The 16710-nt window shown below is 45.0% G+C and overlaps 1 protein-coding gene across 6 annotated transcripts in view; it reads right to left on the reverse strand.

The window, feature by feature from the left end:
* The window catches only part of NEDD9 (neural precursor cell expressed, developmentally down-regulated 9), a 217950-nt gene that overhangs the window by 48291 nt on the left and 152949 nt on the right, over positions 1–16710 (reverse strand). For 2 of the 6 annotated variants that reach the window (XM_064280674.1, XM_003416466.4), the window contains exon 1: positions 6634–6825. The exons of the other annotated variants lie outside the window; for them this stretch is intronic. Coding sequence is in view for 1 of the 2 variants with exons in the window: in XM_003416466.4 (XP_003416514.2) it covers positions 6634–6645 (12 nt within the window). In the remaining variant the exon portion in view is untranslated. Of the gene's footprint in view, positions 1–6633; positions 6826–16710 lie in introns of those variants that run through there. 6 annotated transcript variants of the gene reach the window in all.

Below are 16710 nucleotides of genomic sequence, written 5' to 3' on the forward strand. Positions count from 1 at the left end.
CTGCATGGCACAGCCCCTCCCAGCCCCCCTCCCCAGCTCCTCTCCTCTCCTGTTGGCCAAGGCAGAGACCCTCCTCTCTGCCCAACAGCAGCCTGACTGGCAGGTGGCCAGGAACGGGGAGGAGGGGTGGTGACAAGTTACTGCACTGGGTGGGGGTGGTGGTGGTAGGGTGATGACAAGTTTGGATGATGGGTGACAACAACCCTCGTGATGCTCCTGCCTTGGTGGCCCCTCCCCCAGCATCACCCACTCACTGGTCACTGCCAGCACTGCTGCTGCCCCCTGCAGACCCTGGGGTCATTTTGGTGTCACCCCCTCTGATAGTATCATGGGGTGTGGCCCACACACACACACACACACACACTCCCACTCCACAGTGACACCATTGTTAACCACTTACATTGTATAAATAAGGATATGGACGCTTGGAGTAGCTTATGTAACATTATACTGTTAGAAAGTAATAAAATAGATTGGAAACAAAATCCAATGTTCTTTCCACTATGCCATACAGAAGAACCACCCCACCCTTTTTTTTTCTTTAGGCTATTTGTGTAAGTATTTTAACAAGCTGGGTGGTATAAATGGTTTGTGCTCAGCTACTAACCAAAAGGTTGGCAGTTCTAATCCACCCAGAGGAGCTGCGGAAGAATGGTCTGGCAATCTGCTTCCTTAATATTACAGCCATTAAAAACCCTATGGAGTGCAGTTCTAGTCTGACACACATGGGGTCGCCCTGAGTTGGAAATGACTTGACAGCAATAGGTTTGATTTTGGGTCTTTGGGAGTTACAGGTATTTTATGCAATTCCACATTACATTCAGTATGTGTTGAGTACCTACTATGAGCAAGGTGCTGTAGTTTTAGGAATGTCAAGTCTCATTAATAATGATGAAGATATCAAGTTGTTAACATGTTAGCAAGTGGACCACGTGCAGTAGCTATCCTGTTAAATCCCTAAGGCTGGGGTCTGCATTTCCACAATACACATCCAAGCCTGTCGAATATTCAACAATACTCAGTCATCTTAACCTCGTAACTGGAATTTTGACTTAACTATGTCACCAAGCCTTGAGCACACTATCTATCCTTTCAACATCTACTGAGCATCTAGTATACAAGGGGAGTTGAGGATGACTAGCATTGTCCACTTACTGTACACCAGGAGCCATGGTAAGTACTTTACATTCATACAGTACCTCATTCAGGGCTTATAACAATCACATAAGGCAGTTATTATCAATCCTATTTTACAGATATTGAAAACTGAGGCTCAGAGAGCTTTAGCTTGCCCAAGATTGTTGTTGTTAGTTGCCACTGAGTTGACTCCGACTCATGCTGACCCCATGTGTGCAGAGTAGAACTGCTCCATAGGGTTTTCAAGGCTGTGACCTTTTGGAAGCAGATCACCAGGCCTGCCTTCCAAGATTCCTCTGGGTGGGTTGGAACTGCCAACATTTTGGCTGGTAGGGTGCTTAACCGTTTGTGCCAACCGGGGTCTCCTTGCCCAAGGTTACGGAGCTTTAAGCTACCAGAAACAGACATCCCTTACTCCAAAGCCCACACTACCTAGTCTCTAACACAAGAACGAGGAAGACCAAGTTCCTGCCCCTGAATACCTTAACAGATCCTAGATCATACATTTTATTCAAGGACTTGTCTTCAATCTGCCTCTACACACAAATAAAGATTGGGTCTGTCTTATATTCAGTGGGGCTTACTTAAAACTGGACAGCCCCAGAGGGTAACTTATGTGAGTTACAGGGTATCATTTAGATAGTGATTCGATTGAAAGGGGTTAATGAGTAAGGCAGTGCTAACAGAGTAGGGCAGAGGTGAACATCATAAAGCCTACTTTAAGGATTGCAGGACAAAGGGACAAAGGCTTAGGCTTTTGATTGTTTTATAGAATGGATGGATGAGGAGCTTAACTAGTGGAAGTGATAGGCTAACCAAGTCACGCAGGCACAAAGAGACAGGGACATACTGAATGGGAGCAGCAGGGAGCCAAGATGTCCCATGGCAGAGGCTAAGGAGCAGAAAGTTTAGGGACACAGTGTGTTTTAAGGGTGTCCCATTCATGTAGGTAGGAGAGGTGAGACCCGGAGAAGTCTGGTGTTGTTGTTGTTGTGTGCCATTGAGTTGATTCCGATTCATAGCTACCCTATAGGACAGAGTAGAACTACCCCATGGGGTTTCCTAGGCTGTAATTATTATGGGAGCAGACAGCCAGGTCTTTTCTCCCACAGAGCCACTGGTGGGTTCAAACTGCTGACCTTTCAGTTAACAGGCCAAGCCCTTAACCTTAACCATTTTGTCACCAGGGCTCCTTAGTCTGGTATTAAAAAAATTAGAGAAGCATAAAGAATGCTTGGATGAAAAAACAAGAGCCTATGAGGTCGTAAGAGCACAGAAGGTGGGCGGGGATTTGCAAAAGGCTTGGTGTAGAGAGGAAGATTTTTTTTAGAAGACTGTGGGCAGACAGGAAGCCACTGGTGAATTCTGAGAAGAGGGCTGATGCGATTCCAGCAATGAAAGGATGCTAAAGGAATCCTCGGTATTTTACACACTGTAACTTGCTAAATTTGGTATTATCAGAACAACGCCTTCAGTTCTACGAAAGCTTTCATCTCCACCTAGGTAAGTCATGTAGCTCTGAAAATGGGTTTGCTAAAAATGGAAATAAAAAAGCGAATGTCTTTTACACTATCTTTTGGTTCTTTTAGATTCATAATTCCCAGGCAAGATCTAAAAAGGAAGAGAGCATGAGTCTTCAATTTGGATTAGGTCCAACAAATAATTTAGAGGCAGAGTTTACAAGCAATATATCAGAGTAGGAGCCCTGGTGGCCCAGGGGTTAAGAGCTTGGCTGTTAACCAAAAGGTCGGCAGTTCAAAACCACCAGCCACTCCTTGGAAACACTATGAGGCAGTTCTACCCTGTCCTATAGGGTCTGACTATGAGTTGGAATCGACTCCACAGCCACAGGTTTGGTGTACATTACAGTAAGAAAAGAATTGGAAATTATTAAGTCATAAATGACTATAATGACAAAATCAAAGACCTGCCATCATTTTCTTCTCAAGCTAGCTTGAGGAAATGAAAATATTTTCAAAGTCCTCTCAAAAGGTTTTTATAGCATACACTTTCTTGTGCCCTATCTGCCTCACCCCATTCAACCAGGATACAATAATTGAGTTTACGGTAGTAGCTTTCTTTACTGTCCTGGGAATGCCATCTATAGTTTTTCTTCAATCAAAAAGTTTAAGAATGAATTTCTTGCATGATAGGCTAGATCAATAACTTACAACTGGAGTGTAGGCACATAAGGGTTCAGAAATGTGGCCAAGTCTCAAAGGGCTGCTCAGCCATTGGAGACCAGCCAGACTCAGCGCCTACAAGGTCTCCCTCCTCCCTCTCCAGGACAAAGGAGGTGGAGCCTTGGGCCTCTGCTCAAACACATCTGTACACCTGCCCTGCAATCACCTTCCTGGAAAAGAGCAGCAGCCACCCACCTACCTCCATACCCTCAGGAGCCACAGCCTTCCTTGGCAAGTGTTCTAAGGCCATCGGCCCCCCCTCCCCCACTCAGAACAGGCTCCATATATTCAGAGAAGCTTGTAGAAAATTCTCAAATCGATTAAGCCCCCCATACATAACTTTTTTTTTTTTTTTACATAACTATCACATAACCACAGACTGAACACCTTCTAAGAGAGATGGGATATTAAGTACATACGACAATGACCACAGTATTTACATGAACAAATAAAAAACCCGCAATGAAATAAAAATAGACTAGCTGCGTGCTTACAAAAAAGGTTTACCCGAAGTAACAGCTTACATTCCACAGTTCTCAAGATTATTGTAAATACATAGCTGGCTGGCCTGAAGTTGTATATATTAAGTGCAAAATGAGTAGAGATTTGGTTGTTCTTTTTTTTTTTTTAGTTATGATCCCTGAAGCAGCCAAACCAGATAATCCGGTCTTAAAAAAAAAAAAAAAACTAATGGATCTGAATTATAAATCTCTCAATGAACATTTTAAATTCTGACTGTGCTAAGTTTATAGTGTACAGAGCAACATGGTGTTTAAGAGGTAATTCCTGACTCCAGGAATTTACAATCTAATAATTACCTGGTTTTACTACCAATGTGGCTCAAATTAAACAAATAAGTGCCAAAGGTACACTTCACTTTGCTTTGTAGATTTACTGTCTAAAAACATAAGAATCTATCCTACAGGAATGCTTGGGATGAAACAGTCTTAAACTTCCTGGAAGAAGTAAACCTCAGTCACACAGAACATTTTAGGGGGCGGTCACAGATAGCTCTTTCTCTTAATAGTGGGTCAGATCGAGAGTTCTGGAGCCAGGTCACCTGAGTTCGAATCCTACCAATTTTTAGCTGTGTGACACTGGGTACATCACTCAGTGTCTCTGTGCCACAATTTTCACATTTGAAAATGAGTATGATAATAATGCCCACCTCATACAGCCATTGGGACAATAACTGTATTGTCAAAGTAAACCTCTATTAATGTTATTCATCACTCCTCTCCCTATCGACAGAGGGGTTGGGTTTTCTTTTTTTTCTCTCTCTCTTCCTGTGTGCCATCTCCTCCACTTAAAATGACAAAATTCTCTTCTGAAACAAAGTTTTCCATTACCATCTAGAGAGCAAACAGGCTTTATGAGAAAGGAAAAGTAGATTCCTCCAACTAATGGTTCATTTTAGAGTCAGCACAAGGTGAGAAGGCTGGACTCTCTCCCCTTCTTGCTGGCGAAAGAGTCCACGAGCTAATGAATGCTAAAAATTGTGTATTTGCACTGTTAATATTATTTTTTTTAACACTGGTAAAACTTGGTAAAGAGAGCAGGTTTTCTCCATGAAAGCCAGTAGCAGGTTTACATTACCAGCTGCCATGATGTTTTCTTTCCATAAGAATAAAGCTAACCAGGATGAGGTCACTGAATAAAAGTGACTTTAGGCTTCGTGCCTGCTGCTGTCACTTTCTAGACTGCAGCCTTTGAGGTTACTTTCAGCCATTCATACTTCCCAATAATAAATGTATGAACATATTTTCTCTGTTTTCTGCTTGCCAGTTTATATGAAATGAAGGCAGTCAGCAAGAGGGAGAGAAGGAGCAAAAATATCACCCCAGGCCAAGCAATAACTGGTCTATAGGGTCACTATGAGTTGGAATTGACTCTATGGCACTGGGTTTAGTTTTTTTTTTTTTCTGAGTAAGGAACTATGGAATAGGGGGTGAACCACGTCCAGAAGCAGAACTTTCTTGCCAGGTAGAAGGGTTTGTTTCTGGTTGCATTGTAAAGTCAAATCTTGAGGACTTCAGGATTACCCATCTTCTGATCTTCCCTTTGGGAAAGCTGACAACTGGTATCTGTTTCTTCACAGAGTTGTAACCTTTCCAAAGAGAACCACAACTCATGCACTACAATAAAGGCTTTGGACGTTGAGATTTACAGCTTTTGAACAAAAGATTTATCACTGAGTTAACCAGCGGCTATTAGCCAGAACCAAGTATTTACAAGCTGACATTAAGAAAGGATGGGCCCTTAGCTAGGTAATTCAGAAGGAAAGCCAAGTACCTGTAGCTCCCAGCTAGCACAACCTCAGAGGCCAGACAGGTAATGCCAATTGTCAATCCAAAAGCATAGATATCATGCCAAAATCTATTTTCATAACAGCACTTTTGTTTAAAAGTGATAGTACTTATGTCTATCCTAGAAATATTCATCAACCCAAGGAAAAATCACGCCCAACTCATTGCTATCTACATCGGTACAGAGTAATTCTACCCCTGGAAACCACTTGTCTCAGTTAGATGGGGCTACTTAAAACAAAATGGATATGCTGAGCAAGTTGTAATTCTATTGCCAAGAATAAACACAAAAATAACAGTGCAAAACCCATGGGAAAATAATGCTACCGAAGTATTATCACATTCTATGAGCTCCAGTCACAGTAAAAGTGCCCATACCCGCCAGTCCATTCAAATGCCAATAAAAGAGTTTTCAAGAAGTGGCTAATATTCATTTGTTCCGGCATTCAACTTCACCTAAGAATGTCAAAATTCTCCATCATCAGCTACATAACCGTACCTGGGGCTTTTAATTTCAGCCACTCCAAGGATATATGGCAAACTGCTTCCCAGACGAAGCGCAATACGCTAAAGTAAAGCCTGAAAAGCTGTACCGACCCAGCAGTGGGATTCCTCCCTCATTCCTGCTCCCCAGGACACGGGGAGCCCGGCCCGGGAAAGCAGGCGAGATCTGAGCCAATACCTCCTGCGCTTCCAGCTAGAGACCCTCTGAACACACCGCGGTAGGTGGGTTCTCAGTGTTACTAACTCCTCACCAGGTCCTTTCCCTGGCAACTTTCAGAGAAGATGGGTCCTGGGTCTCAGAGATTAGGTGTCTGCATGTCAACCAAAGTGACTTAGACCCATCTCAACTCTCCCGGGTACAGAAAGGCTCCCTTCGGGGACGTGCCGCAGCGGAAGAGACAGACAGACAGGCAGGCAGACAGACACAGACAGATAGGCAGGCAGACAGACAGACACCCACACTCGCAGGCACAGCCTAAGGCTTAATAGGAAATATCTCTTACCTTATATTTCATTTCGGCAGCGGTGAATGGAACCGTTTTCCTAAATTAGTACGACAGCATTAAGGACTGGAGTGTCTGTCCCTCCATTGAGTGTTAAATGAAAAGGAGAACGGTCGCTTGATGGTTTGCCCGCCCAAGCCCGCCGAGCCCTGCGCACAGCTAAGTTTCCAAAGCGTCTGAGCTCACTGTTTTGACCAGAGCAGGCGGATCACGGGCTCATTTGCATGCTGTCCGGCTATTGGCTCGCGCAGCAAGGTAATACTGTGCCCGCCCATGGCTTAGCTTCTGAAAACTCCTGACAAAGAACTTGTAATGTGGTAATTCCTTTTCACGTTTTGAAAAAGATTGGAAAATAAGACAGAAAGGGGAGAACCTTCCCAAACCTAACTATCCCTCCACCCCATCAAAAAAAGAAAAGAGAAAGACTGAAAGCAAAGCCAAGAAAAGGGAATAAATGCTTTTTAAGATTAACCTAAATTTTAAAGAAACTGCTTCACAAAACAGTCTGCCAGTCCCGCTTCCTGTGCCTTGGCAACTCTTTCATAAACCACTTCATTTCAAAGCCAGTCACCTCAAAATCTCTACATGAAACGAACTCTGGGAACAAAAGCTGTTCTGTCTCCAGGCCCCTTTTCACTAACCACCCCTGCTGATCTCTCTCTCTCTCTCTCTTTTTTTTCTTGGTGGCTGTTTGCTTTTTTTGTTCTTTTCACTGTTCAAAGTACTTCCAATGTCAATCTGTAACGAGTGGGAATACAATCTTCCCTCAGTGAAAAGCAGCTCACCAGCTTCCCTGGCTTGTTCTCACGAAGGCCTCCCCGAGTCCAGCGTCACACACGTTTGGTGACCTTCACCGGCTTGGCTTAGGATAAAGGTTCCATGTGACCTCTCCAATGGGGTTGGCCGGTGGACGCACTATACACCATCGGTGCCCACTGCAAGCTGCTTTCTTTGATGGCTTGGTTTTTCTAGCTCCAGCTTTGAACACGGCTGTTTTTCCTGCTGACCTCTCCGCTGAAGATGACCCATTAACCCACCAACACTTATTATCCGGGGAACAAAAAATGCCCACTGTTTGATGAGCCTGGTTAAAAAGACCAAAGCACAGAACCTTCGGTTCAGCTTCATGATTTCTGTAGTGAGTCTCCAGACTCACACAGGAGAGGACAGAAAGGGTCACCTTCAGCAATTCTTCCGAAGGACAGAGTGGTGAGGGGAAAATTCCTTCTCACTGGCCTCGGGACTGAGACTTGGTGAATCCAGACAATAGCGCTCCTGGAAGGGGATGGACTTCAACCAGCTATGTGACTTGGATGGAAAATCAGCCCTTATTTTTTTCCTGATCAAGTTGGATCTGAATAAGTTTTTTTTTCCCCCCTTCAAATCCCCAATGGATTAAAACTCTACTTTTATGATTTAAACAAAAAGAAAGAAAGAAAAGAGGAGAGCAGCTGGCCTAGGAAAATGGTTTCCTGATAGAGGGTTCCCATTTAGTTAATAGATGAATGTGGCAGAGATTCCTGGGACACAGCCCTTGGGCAGTCCTAATGGGGTGGACACCCGCCTTCGGCCCTCGCTCTGCGACTGTTCTCTGCTCCACCCAGCCTTGTTTTCCCTCATTTGGCCTCAGTGATTCTGCAAGGGCTCTCTGAGCAGAGATTAAACACCAGCCTATTGTGCTGCAAGGGTCTTCCTAGCAGTACTGCAGGCTTACAGGATATTCCTTCGTTTGCAGGAAATTGTTTTTGGTGTCTGGCTGGATAAACAAGAACAATTAGTCGAAGGCCTTTCCATCTGAAAGATGAGTCTTGTGAGCCTCCAAGAAATCTAGATAACATTCCTTTGGTTTAGTAAGCAGTAGAGCTGAATCCCTCCCCTGTTGTGCGTGCTGAGGACTATTGAGTATGTGAACACTATCCCATCCCATGTTAAGATTTTACAGTAGTCCCCCAAGACATAGGCTAGGGCTTTTGGTAATTTCATTCTCTAGCTTTAAAGCTTAATTCCCGCCAATGGTCAGCCTGCTTCCCTGCTTCTGTCCTGTGTAGTAAGAACCACCAGCAGCTCATTTCAAGATGGCTGGGTCAGTGTATCGCTAGCTACAGAAAGAAAAGAACCAGGGCATTGGAGTCAGATAAACCTGTGCTGGACTCTGAGCAAATTTCCTAATTTCTTTATTTTGAAGTCCCTAAAAACCCAGCCCAACCCAACCCAACCCAACCCATTGCTATCAAGTCAATTCCAACTCATAGTTACCCTATAGGACAGAGTAGAACTGCCCCATAGGGTTTCCACAGATGATGGATTTAAACTGCCAACATTTTGGATAGCAGCCAAGCTCTTAACCACCGCACCACCAGGGCTCTTTTGGAGTCCCTGGGTGTTGCAAATGGTTAACTTGCTTAGCTGCTAACTTAAAGGTTGGAGATTTGAGCCACCCATAGCTGCCTCAGAAGATAGGCCTGGTGATCTGCTTTCAAAAAGCCACAGCCATTGAAAATCCTGTGAGGAGCTGTTCTACTTTGAAACACATGGGGTAGCCATGAATTGAAATTGACTTGGCGCCAACTGGTTTGGTTTTGGTCTCAATGCGACTTAAGTAATCCTGATATTACTTTATTAGTGTCCTTTAACCTCTTCCTTCAAATCCCTTGGGGGAAACACAAATTTCTCTCAATGAATAGAGAAACAGGGTCCCCACCACCCCTTCCTTAGCTGAGATATTGGATGTAAAGTTGCTGTTTAAACTGTGATATGTAAATACTCTCTATTGATTTATGTAGCAGCACTAGGGCTCCCATGGGCACCCTCGTACAGCGGGCCAGGCCAGGGCACTGGGGCTCAGGCCCTGCCCCCCGTGCTCGCCAGCACTTTCTTCCATGGGCTTCTTGACCTCTCAGCCTTGCTGCCTGTCTGCTTGTCTGCCAAGGGTCTATCTTCCCAGATGCTCATACAGGCCGGAGCAAGGGAAATGACACTAGATGCCCTCCAAACAACCCTTCCGCTGCCACTGGGCATTGGCACGGACATAGCAGAAATCCAAGTGGATGCTAGAGAGAGAGATACTTCTGTCCGCAAGTTGGGAGGAAGCCATGTGGCTGCTTTCTCACTATGAAGAGAAAAGTCACACAGCCAGAGCATGGCAGGGCAGAAAGCGACCTTGGACATCATCGAGTACAACCCCTCACAAAGAAGACAAAACTGCTGCTCAGAGAGCGTGAGCACCTTGCACAGGGTCATACCAGGTTGAATAACAATTCCTGCTGTAAAGACCCCACTGTCAACATCAGTTTGTCATATGTGGTGGTTTGTGTGTTGCCATGATGTTGGAAGCTATGCTAGTGGTATTTCAAATTCTAGCAGTCACCCATGGTAGACAGGTTACAGTGGAACTTCCAAACTAAAACTAGGAAGAAAGGCCTAGCAATCCACTTTGGAAAATTAGCCAATGAAAACCTGATGGATCACAGACTATTGTCCAAGACTTTGTCTCACTTCGGATGCGTCGTTAGGAGGGACATCATGTTTGGTAAAGTGGAGGGAGGGCCAGTGAAGGTGAGGGAGACCCTCAATGAGATGGATTGACACAATGGCTTTAACAGTGAATTCAAACATACCAACAATCGTGAAGATGGTGCAGGACCAGGCAACTTTTTGTTCTGTCATACATGGGGTCACCATGAGCCACAGCCAATTCCACAGCAATTCACAGCAATAGCTGTAGTTCAGTCCTTTATGGTCTCTTCTCTGACCTCTACCAATAATCTGGTTTTAGTTTCTCTGCCTGAAATCTCTCCCTGCTTTAGAGTCCACATTGTTGTTGTTAGATGCCATCAGATCAGTTCAGACTCATAGCAACCCTATAAACATCAGTACCTATTTAATTTCTAAAGTACAGAGCCAATCACATTCTACCATGTTTAGAACTTCTAGTGACACTTCAATGCCTTATAAAACAAAACCCAGACACGTTGGCATGGTGTATAATCTGAGCCTACCCTCCCCTTCTGTACTGTCCCCCACACCCTACACTCTTGCCACACCTGGGGACTCACGAACTCCCAGACAGGTGTGCACCTTCCTACTTTTGCATACACCCGTCCCTCTTCATGAATATTGTCCCCTCTCTTTTCTGCCATCTAGCCTCCTTTCCACACTAACTCTTTTCTGTATCTTAGCCAAGAACCCCACCCTGCCCACCAATGCCTCCCTCCTTTTACTCCGCCCCATTGTCCTTTGGGCATAGGGGGTCCCTACACTGTGGAGACGGCACAAGTTTCTGCCGCCCATTCACACTAAGCCAAGTGTCGCTGTACTGAGTGCAGCCCTCTACCCACTTCCTGCTGCCTCTGCCTTCCAGCTGAGACTCTTTAAGGTGGGTTTTAAGTGCTAAAATTTAGTGTCTTAGACCCCTTACAGTTCTCAGAAAACTGTGACCGTCAAAAATGAGATCCACTGTGAAAGAATGAATGTAAAACCATGCCACTGGCAGGCAACTAAAGACCTAGCTAAAAAAAAAAAAAAAAAAGAGATCTCTGCAAACGCAGCCATCCGGGTAATACCTCGACTTGATTCTTGGAAAACTGTGCAATTGTGAAGTTTTTGATGCTTCATGTTATTATAACAGTTAATTTGTTGTTGTTAGTTGCCATCAAGTCAATTCTGACTCACGGCAAATCCATGTGTGTAGAGTAGAATTGTGCTCCACAGGATTTTCAAGGCCATGACCTTTTGGAGGCTGATCGTCAGGCTCGCCTTCTGAGGAGCCTCTTGGCAGATTTGAATCGCCAACCTTTCAGCTAGTGGTTGAGCACTTAACCATTTGCGCCACTCAGGGACTCCTATAACACTTAATTACTACCTTTAATTTTGTAAACTAAAAAATGTAACAGACCGAATTACACGTTGAATCACTCAGCCAGTTGCTGTTGAGTTGACTCAGACTCTTGGGACCCCATGTGTGTCAGAGTAGAACTGTACTCCATGGGGTTTTCAATGGCTGATTTTTTAGGAGTCGGTCACCAGGCCTTTCTTCCGAGGTGCCTCTGGGTGGACTCGAACCTCCAGCCTTTTGGTTTGTAGTTGAGAACATGAATCCCTTGCATCACCCAGGGGCTCAGTTCTAGTGAAGTGTAACAAGCAATTGTGATGCTCCATTTCAGCTTTTAGTGCTCTCTTTATAGGGAGGACTTTGGGAAGTTAACAGCAGCGACATTTTCAGAAAAATTAGGTACACTTAATAAAGACTTAGGCTTATTTATCTGAAAGATGTGTAAAGGTTAAAATGTCTGCCCTTTTACTATTTATATGAATCCAATTAGGAAAAAGGTTGAAAGGCAGTGGAACAAAAGGAATTGAATAGCAAAACTGCAGAAGGCCTGGCACAGGGTCTCTCCTGTTCTTACTGTCTGAGAGGTGTTCTGTTATTCCATGCATCGGTTTGCCAAATAAACAACTTGTTACATGAAACTATCACGGAACTCTTCTGCTGGTAGAGAACTTAGCCTGTGGATTTTCACAAAGTTCAAGCTGATCTGCCAAGATCAAACAAGCAGGAATTCCAGGATTTGACTGACGACCCCCTTCTTTTGAAGGGCCAGTGCAACATCATAGTATTAAAAACCAAAACCAAGCCCATTGCCATCAAGGCGATTCCAACTCATAGCAACTCTGCAGGACAGAGTAGAACTGCCCCATAGGGTTTCTAAGGAGTGGCTGGTGGACTTGAACTGCTGACATTTTGGTTAGCAGCTGTAGGTAGCACTTAACCACTATGGCATCAGGGCTCGATCATAACACTGGTCCCTTGTAAGTACTAAATAAGAAGGGACTAAGGCATCATGTTTCCTTCTTGCTATCCTTTTTTGTGGAAACCCTGGTGGTATAGTGGTTAAGAGCTGCAGCTACTAACCAAAAGGCTGGCAGTTCGAATCCACCAGATGCTCCTTGGAAACCCCATGGGCCAGTTTGACTCTGCCTTTAGGGTTGCTATGAGTCGGAATTGATAGCAATTTTTTTTTTTTTAATCCTTTGTGTTTCCTTTACATATTCCTTAATTTGAAAAAACTTCCTGACTTCTCTCTGCATACATATCGCTACTTCATATGTGACATAATATGGTGTGATATGACATGACATGATATGATATTATGATGCTTGATGGAACTTTGCAATCGACTCTCACCACCGACCCTTTGCTACTGTCTAGGAGGGTTATAAGCAGAAAAGGCTTATGGATGGTGTGCCCTAAATTCCTTTTGGGGGCTGCGTGTTCTGTTTCCAATCTACTCCCCTGCTTTGTCATTCTCCTGGCACACTGGCTGCTATATGTCAGCCTTCACGTGGGGCTTCCAGCACAGCTCCACGGGCAGAGGTGTGGGGTGGAGGTGAGGCGAGGCAGGATGGGGCAAGGTGAGGAGGGGAGTGTTAAAGCACCTAATAACCACTTTCCTGGAGGGCCACGGTAAACAACTTCTTCAGGGCCTGGAGATACATTCTTCTCCCTCCCGCTCCAAAAGGGCTCAGTCAACCCCATCCTCAAAGAAAGCCTACGTGTCCCCCGTTGCCTTCATCATCTGAGCACTGGCAAGTGTCTGGCAGGCCCAATCCTGTGCCATCGGCCTGTCTGGCCAGCCCTGGTGGCCGCCAGCTGGCGCTGATGAGAGAGTAAAAGGCATCTGAGCAATGCAGGGCCTGCGGGGAGGGGAGCGCTGTGCAGGGTGAGAGGAATGTGACTGGGGACACAGCACGCACTGGACTGCTAAACCGAAGATTCTGAAGCACCTCATTCATTTCGGAAAGCAAACAGGGTGCTCCAGCTATCAGTGGTCTTGGTTTTGCGTGCTGGAGGCATGCCTCTTTGGTGTGGGCCGGAGGCTGGGTGGTGGCGGAGGTACCAGCACCCGCTCTGGATGCGTTTGTAGGCGCATTCCTTTCTGCCCCACTGACACCACGGAATGAAGAGCAGCCCCTTGTTTATATAAGAAAACCAACCGAAGGGGTGTGTGCTAATGAGCCTGCACAAGACTGCGGCAGCCTCCTGCACGCACGCCACGGATTTTGTTGTTTTAGTTGCTGTTGGGTCAATTCCAACTCATGGCTACCTCCCGTGTTGCAGGGTAGAACTGAGCTCCCTAGGGTCTTCTTGGATGTACTCTTACGGGAGCAGTTTGGCAGGAATTTTCTTCCTCCATGGTACCACTGGGTAGGTTTGAACTGCCAACTTTTAGGTTAGCAGTCGAGCACAAGCTGTTTGCACCACCTAGGGACCATGGAATTTATAGATGTTAAATAAATGTTCACTTTGCTTTTTTTTTTGCTTAGATGCCACCCTTGTGATTTCAGACTTGAGGGTGTAGAAAAGGAATGTTGTAAGGATTTTTTTGAACTTCAATGGCTTTGGTTCTCACGATTCATTCTCTAACCGGCCTTTGTAACTTCTATTCTTAGGAGGCAGGGAGAGTTGTGGGAAGGACCAAGGCTTGCGCCCACCTGACCTAGAAAGGGGAGGCCATCTCATATGTATTTCCCCAGCTTTTGATTTGTGCTATCTCAAAATCTCTATCTTCAAAAGCCATCTCCTGCGGCGTTCCAGTCACCAAAGAAAAAAAAAGTGCTTCCTCCTTACCCAGATGGCTCTGTGGTCTTTATCCTCCCTGGCCTCTCTAGCCCAGCCTGGGGCTCCCAACTGTCTCTGCCCTCATTTGCATCCCTAATCTCTCACACCCTGCTTGCTATCTGTAAGTAAGTTTCGGTTTCCCTTATCTTTCCTAACAGATTCACAGTCTCTTGCTCGTAACCTGGAGGCCAGCCGTGTAGTGGAATTCAGAATGTTTCAGATTTTAGAATTATTCAGAGCATACACTCCGTATTTCAAAACACTCTCCCATGATCCGGGGCAGCATTCCATAAGCAAATGTATTCATATTTCGGCAGTCGACTATATGAATATTCATACCAAGTGGGTTGGAAATCCTGGTGGCGTAGTGGTTAAAGTGCTACGACTGCTAACCAAAGGGTCAGCAGTTCAAATCCACCAGGTGCTCCTTGGAAACTCTATGGGGCAGTTCTACTCTGTCCTATAGGGTCACTATGAGTCGGAATCGACTCAACGGCACTGGGTTTGGTTTTTTTTTGGGGTTACCAAGTGGGGTTAAGGAAGAATATACATCATCGCAATGGACTCAAGGATCATGAAGATGGCACAGGACCAGGCAACATTTTGTTCTGTTGTACTGAACGTCATCATCCAGGTTAGACTTTCCTGCCAAATGAGTTATGGAAAAACTTTAGATTTTTATATTTCATAATTGTGGTTGAGTGAACATGGACCATGGATACATTCTTTGGTTCTTCTTGGCCTTATCTTTGCCATCTGCTTCCCCCTCCCTCTCCATCAAACCAAGTGCCCTCTCGCTCTCACTTGTCATGAGCAAAGAGTGAGCCCCACCTCCCAGGCTTTTCATCTGACACCCACTCCATTAAAAACCATCTAGGCCAGCGCTTCTCAAACCACCCATGGGGAAGTTCTAAAACATCTATTGCCCTTGAGTTGCTTTCCACTCACGGCAACCCTGCGTGTGTCAGAGCAGAACTATGCCCCATGGCTCTGAACTTACAGAAGTAGATCACCAGGCCTTTCTTCTGCAGTGCAACTGGGTGGGTTCGAACCAACAACCTTCTGGTTAGTAGTTGAGTGCAAGCCATCCAGGGACCTAAACCAGTTTCCATAGAGTGGATTCACTCATGGCAACCCTATGTGTGTCAGAGAAGAACTGTGCTCCATAGGGTTTTCAATGGCTTTTTTTGGAAGTAGATTACCAGGTCTTTTGTCCAAGGAGCCTGTGGGTTGACTTGAACCACCAACCTTTCAGTTAGCAGAGAATGCATTAACCCTTTGCACCACCCAGGGACTCCAGAAATGTACCAGTGTTTTTAATTTCCAATCCATTACAAATCAATAGTTTTGTAAAACACATGAAAAAAATCAATTACTAGAAAAATGAAATAAAAAACATGCAAAATAAGATCCTCATGCCATTATTATTATTATTGGATTCAACAGATATAAAATGACTCTTGTCAATTTGCTCTAAGAGTTTCAAAGTGCTTACTCTCAATTTCCATACTTATCTCACCTGGGCTGTGACAGATTGCCAACAGGTGTGGATCTGCAGATCACGTTTTGAGGAGCGCCGCTCTGGACCACTTGACCTCCACTGAAGAAGCCAGGGCCTTTCTTGGTCCTCCGAATCCTTGACATCCCCCCAGCTCCTGACATTACCAACTGTTCCTCCATCTTGGAATGGTCTCCTCCTTCAGCTTCATAATGGGGCCCTGGTGGTGCAGTGGTTAAGAGCTCAGGCTGCTAAAAAAAGGTCGGCAGTTCAAATCTACCAGCCGCTCCTTTGAAACCTTATGGGACAGTTCTACTTTGTCCTATCGGGTCACTATGAGTTGGAATCAAATCGACAGCAAGGGGTTTGGTTTTTTTGGTTTTTCAGCTTCATTGGCAGTGAGCTCTTTTTCTTCTACTTTTCTCACCAGTATTTCTCAGCCTTGTTTTCAGGCAGGCTTTCTCCAAGGTGCCTTCTTCTTCTTAGCTATCATGCCCTCTCGCCTGACTTCCACTCTCATTTTGACCTTGATGACAATCGCATCTCCTGACCTGTGCTCTAAGTTCCAAATTCTTATTTCCTACTGCATGTGAACTGCACCCAAATATTCCAAAGCATCTCAAGAAACTTATCGTATTCACACTGTACCTTCCCATTGAAGCAGTGTCTGTTTCTAACTATTCTATTTCTTGTAAGATGCCACCACGTCCACTGATCTTTTGTTTCTCGCTCCCTTCTACTTCCCACATACAATCAGTTTCCAAGACTTGTCAATTCTGTACCTTCAATATTTATGGCACAAATCCCTCCTTTCTATTCATCCACCAGTGGAGACCCCCAACTACCACTCAGGCCTGGTCAGTCATGAACTACATCTCCTGGCCCACAGTGATTGATCCAAGGAATGGCACATGACCCAGGCAGGGTCAATCTGAAATTAAGAAAATTGTATATATGAAGT

Source organism: Loxodonta africana, chromosome 1 (genome assembly GCF_030014295.1).
Source record: "Loxodonta africana isolate mLoxAfr1 chromosome 1, mLoxAfr1.hap2, whole genome shotgun sequence".
NCBI lineage: Eukaryota > Metazoa > Chordata > Mammalia > Proboscidea > Elephantidae > Loxodonta > Loxodonta africana.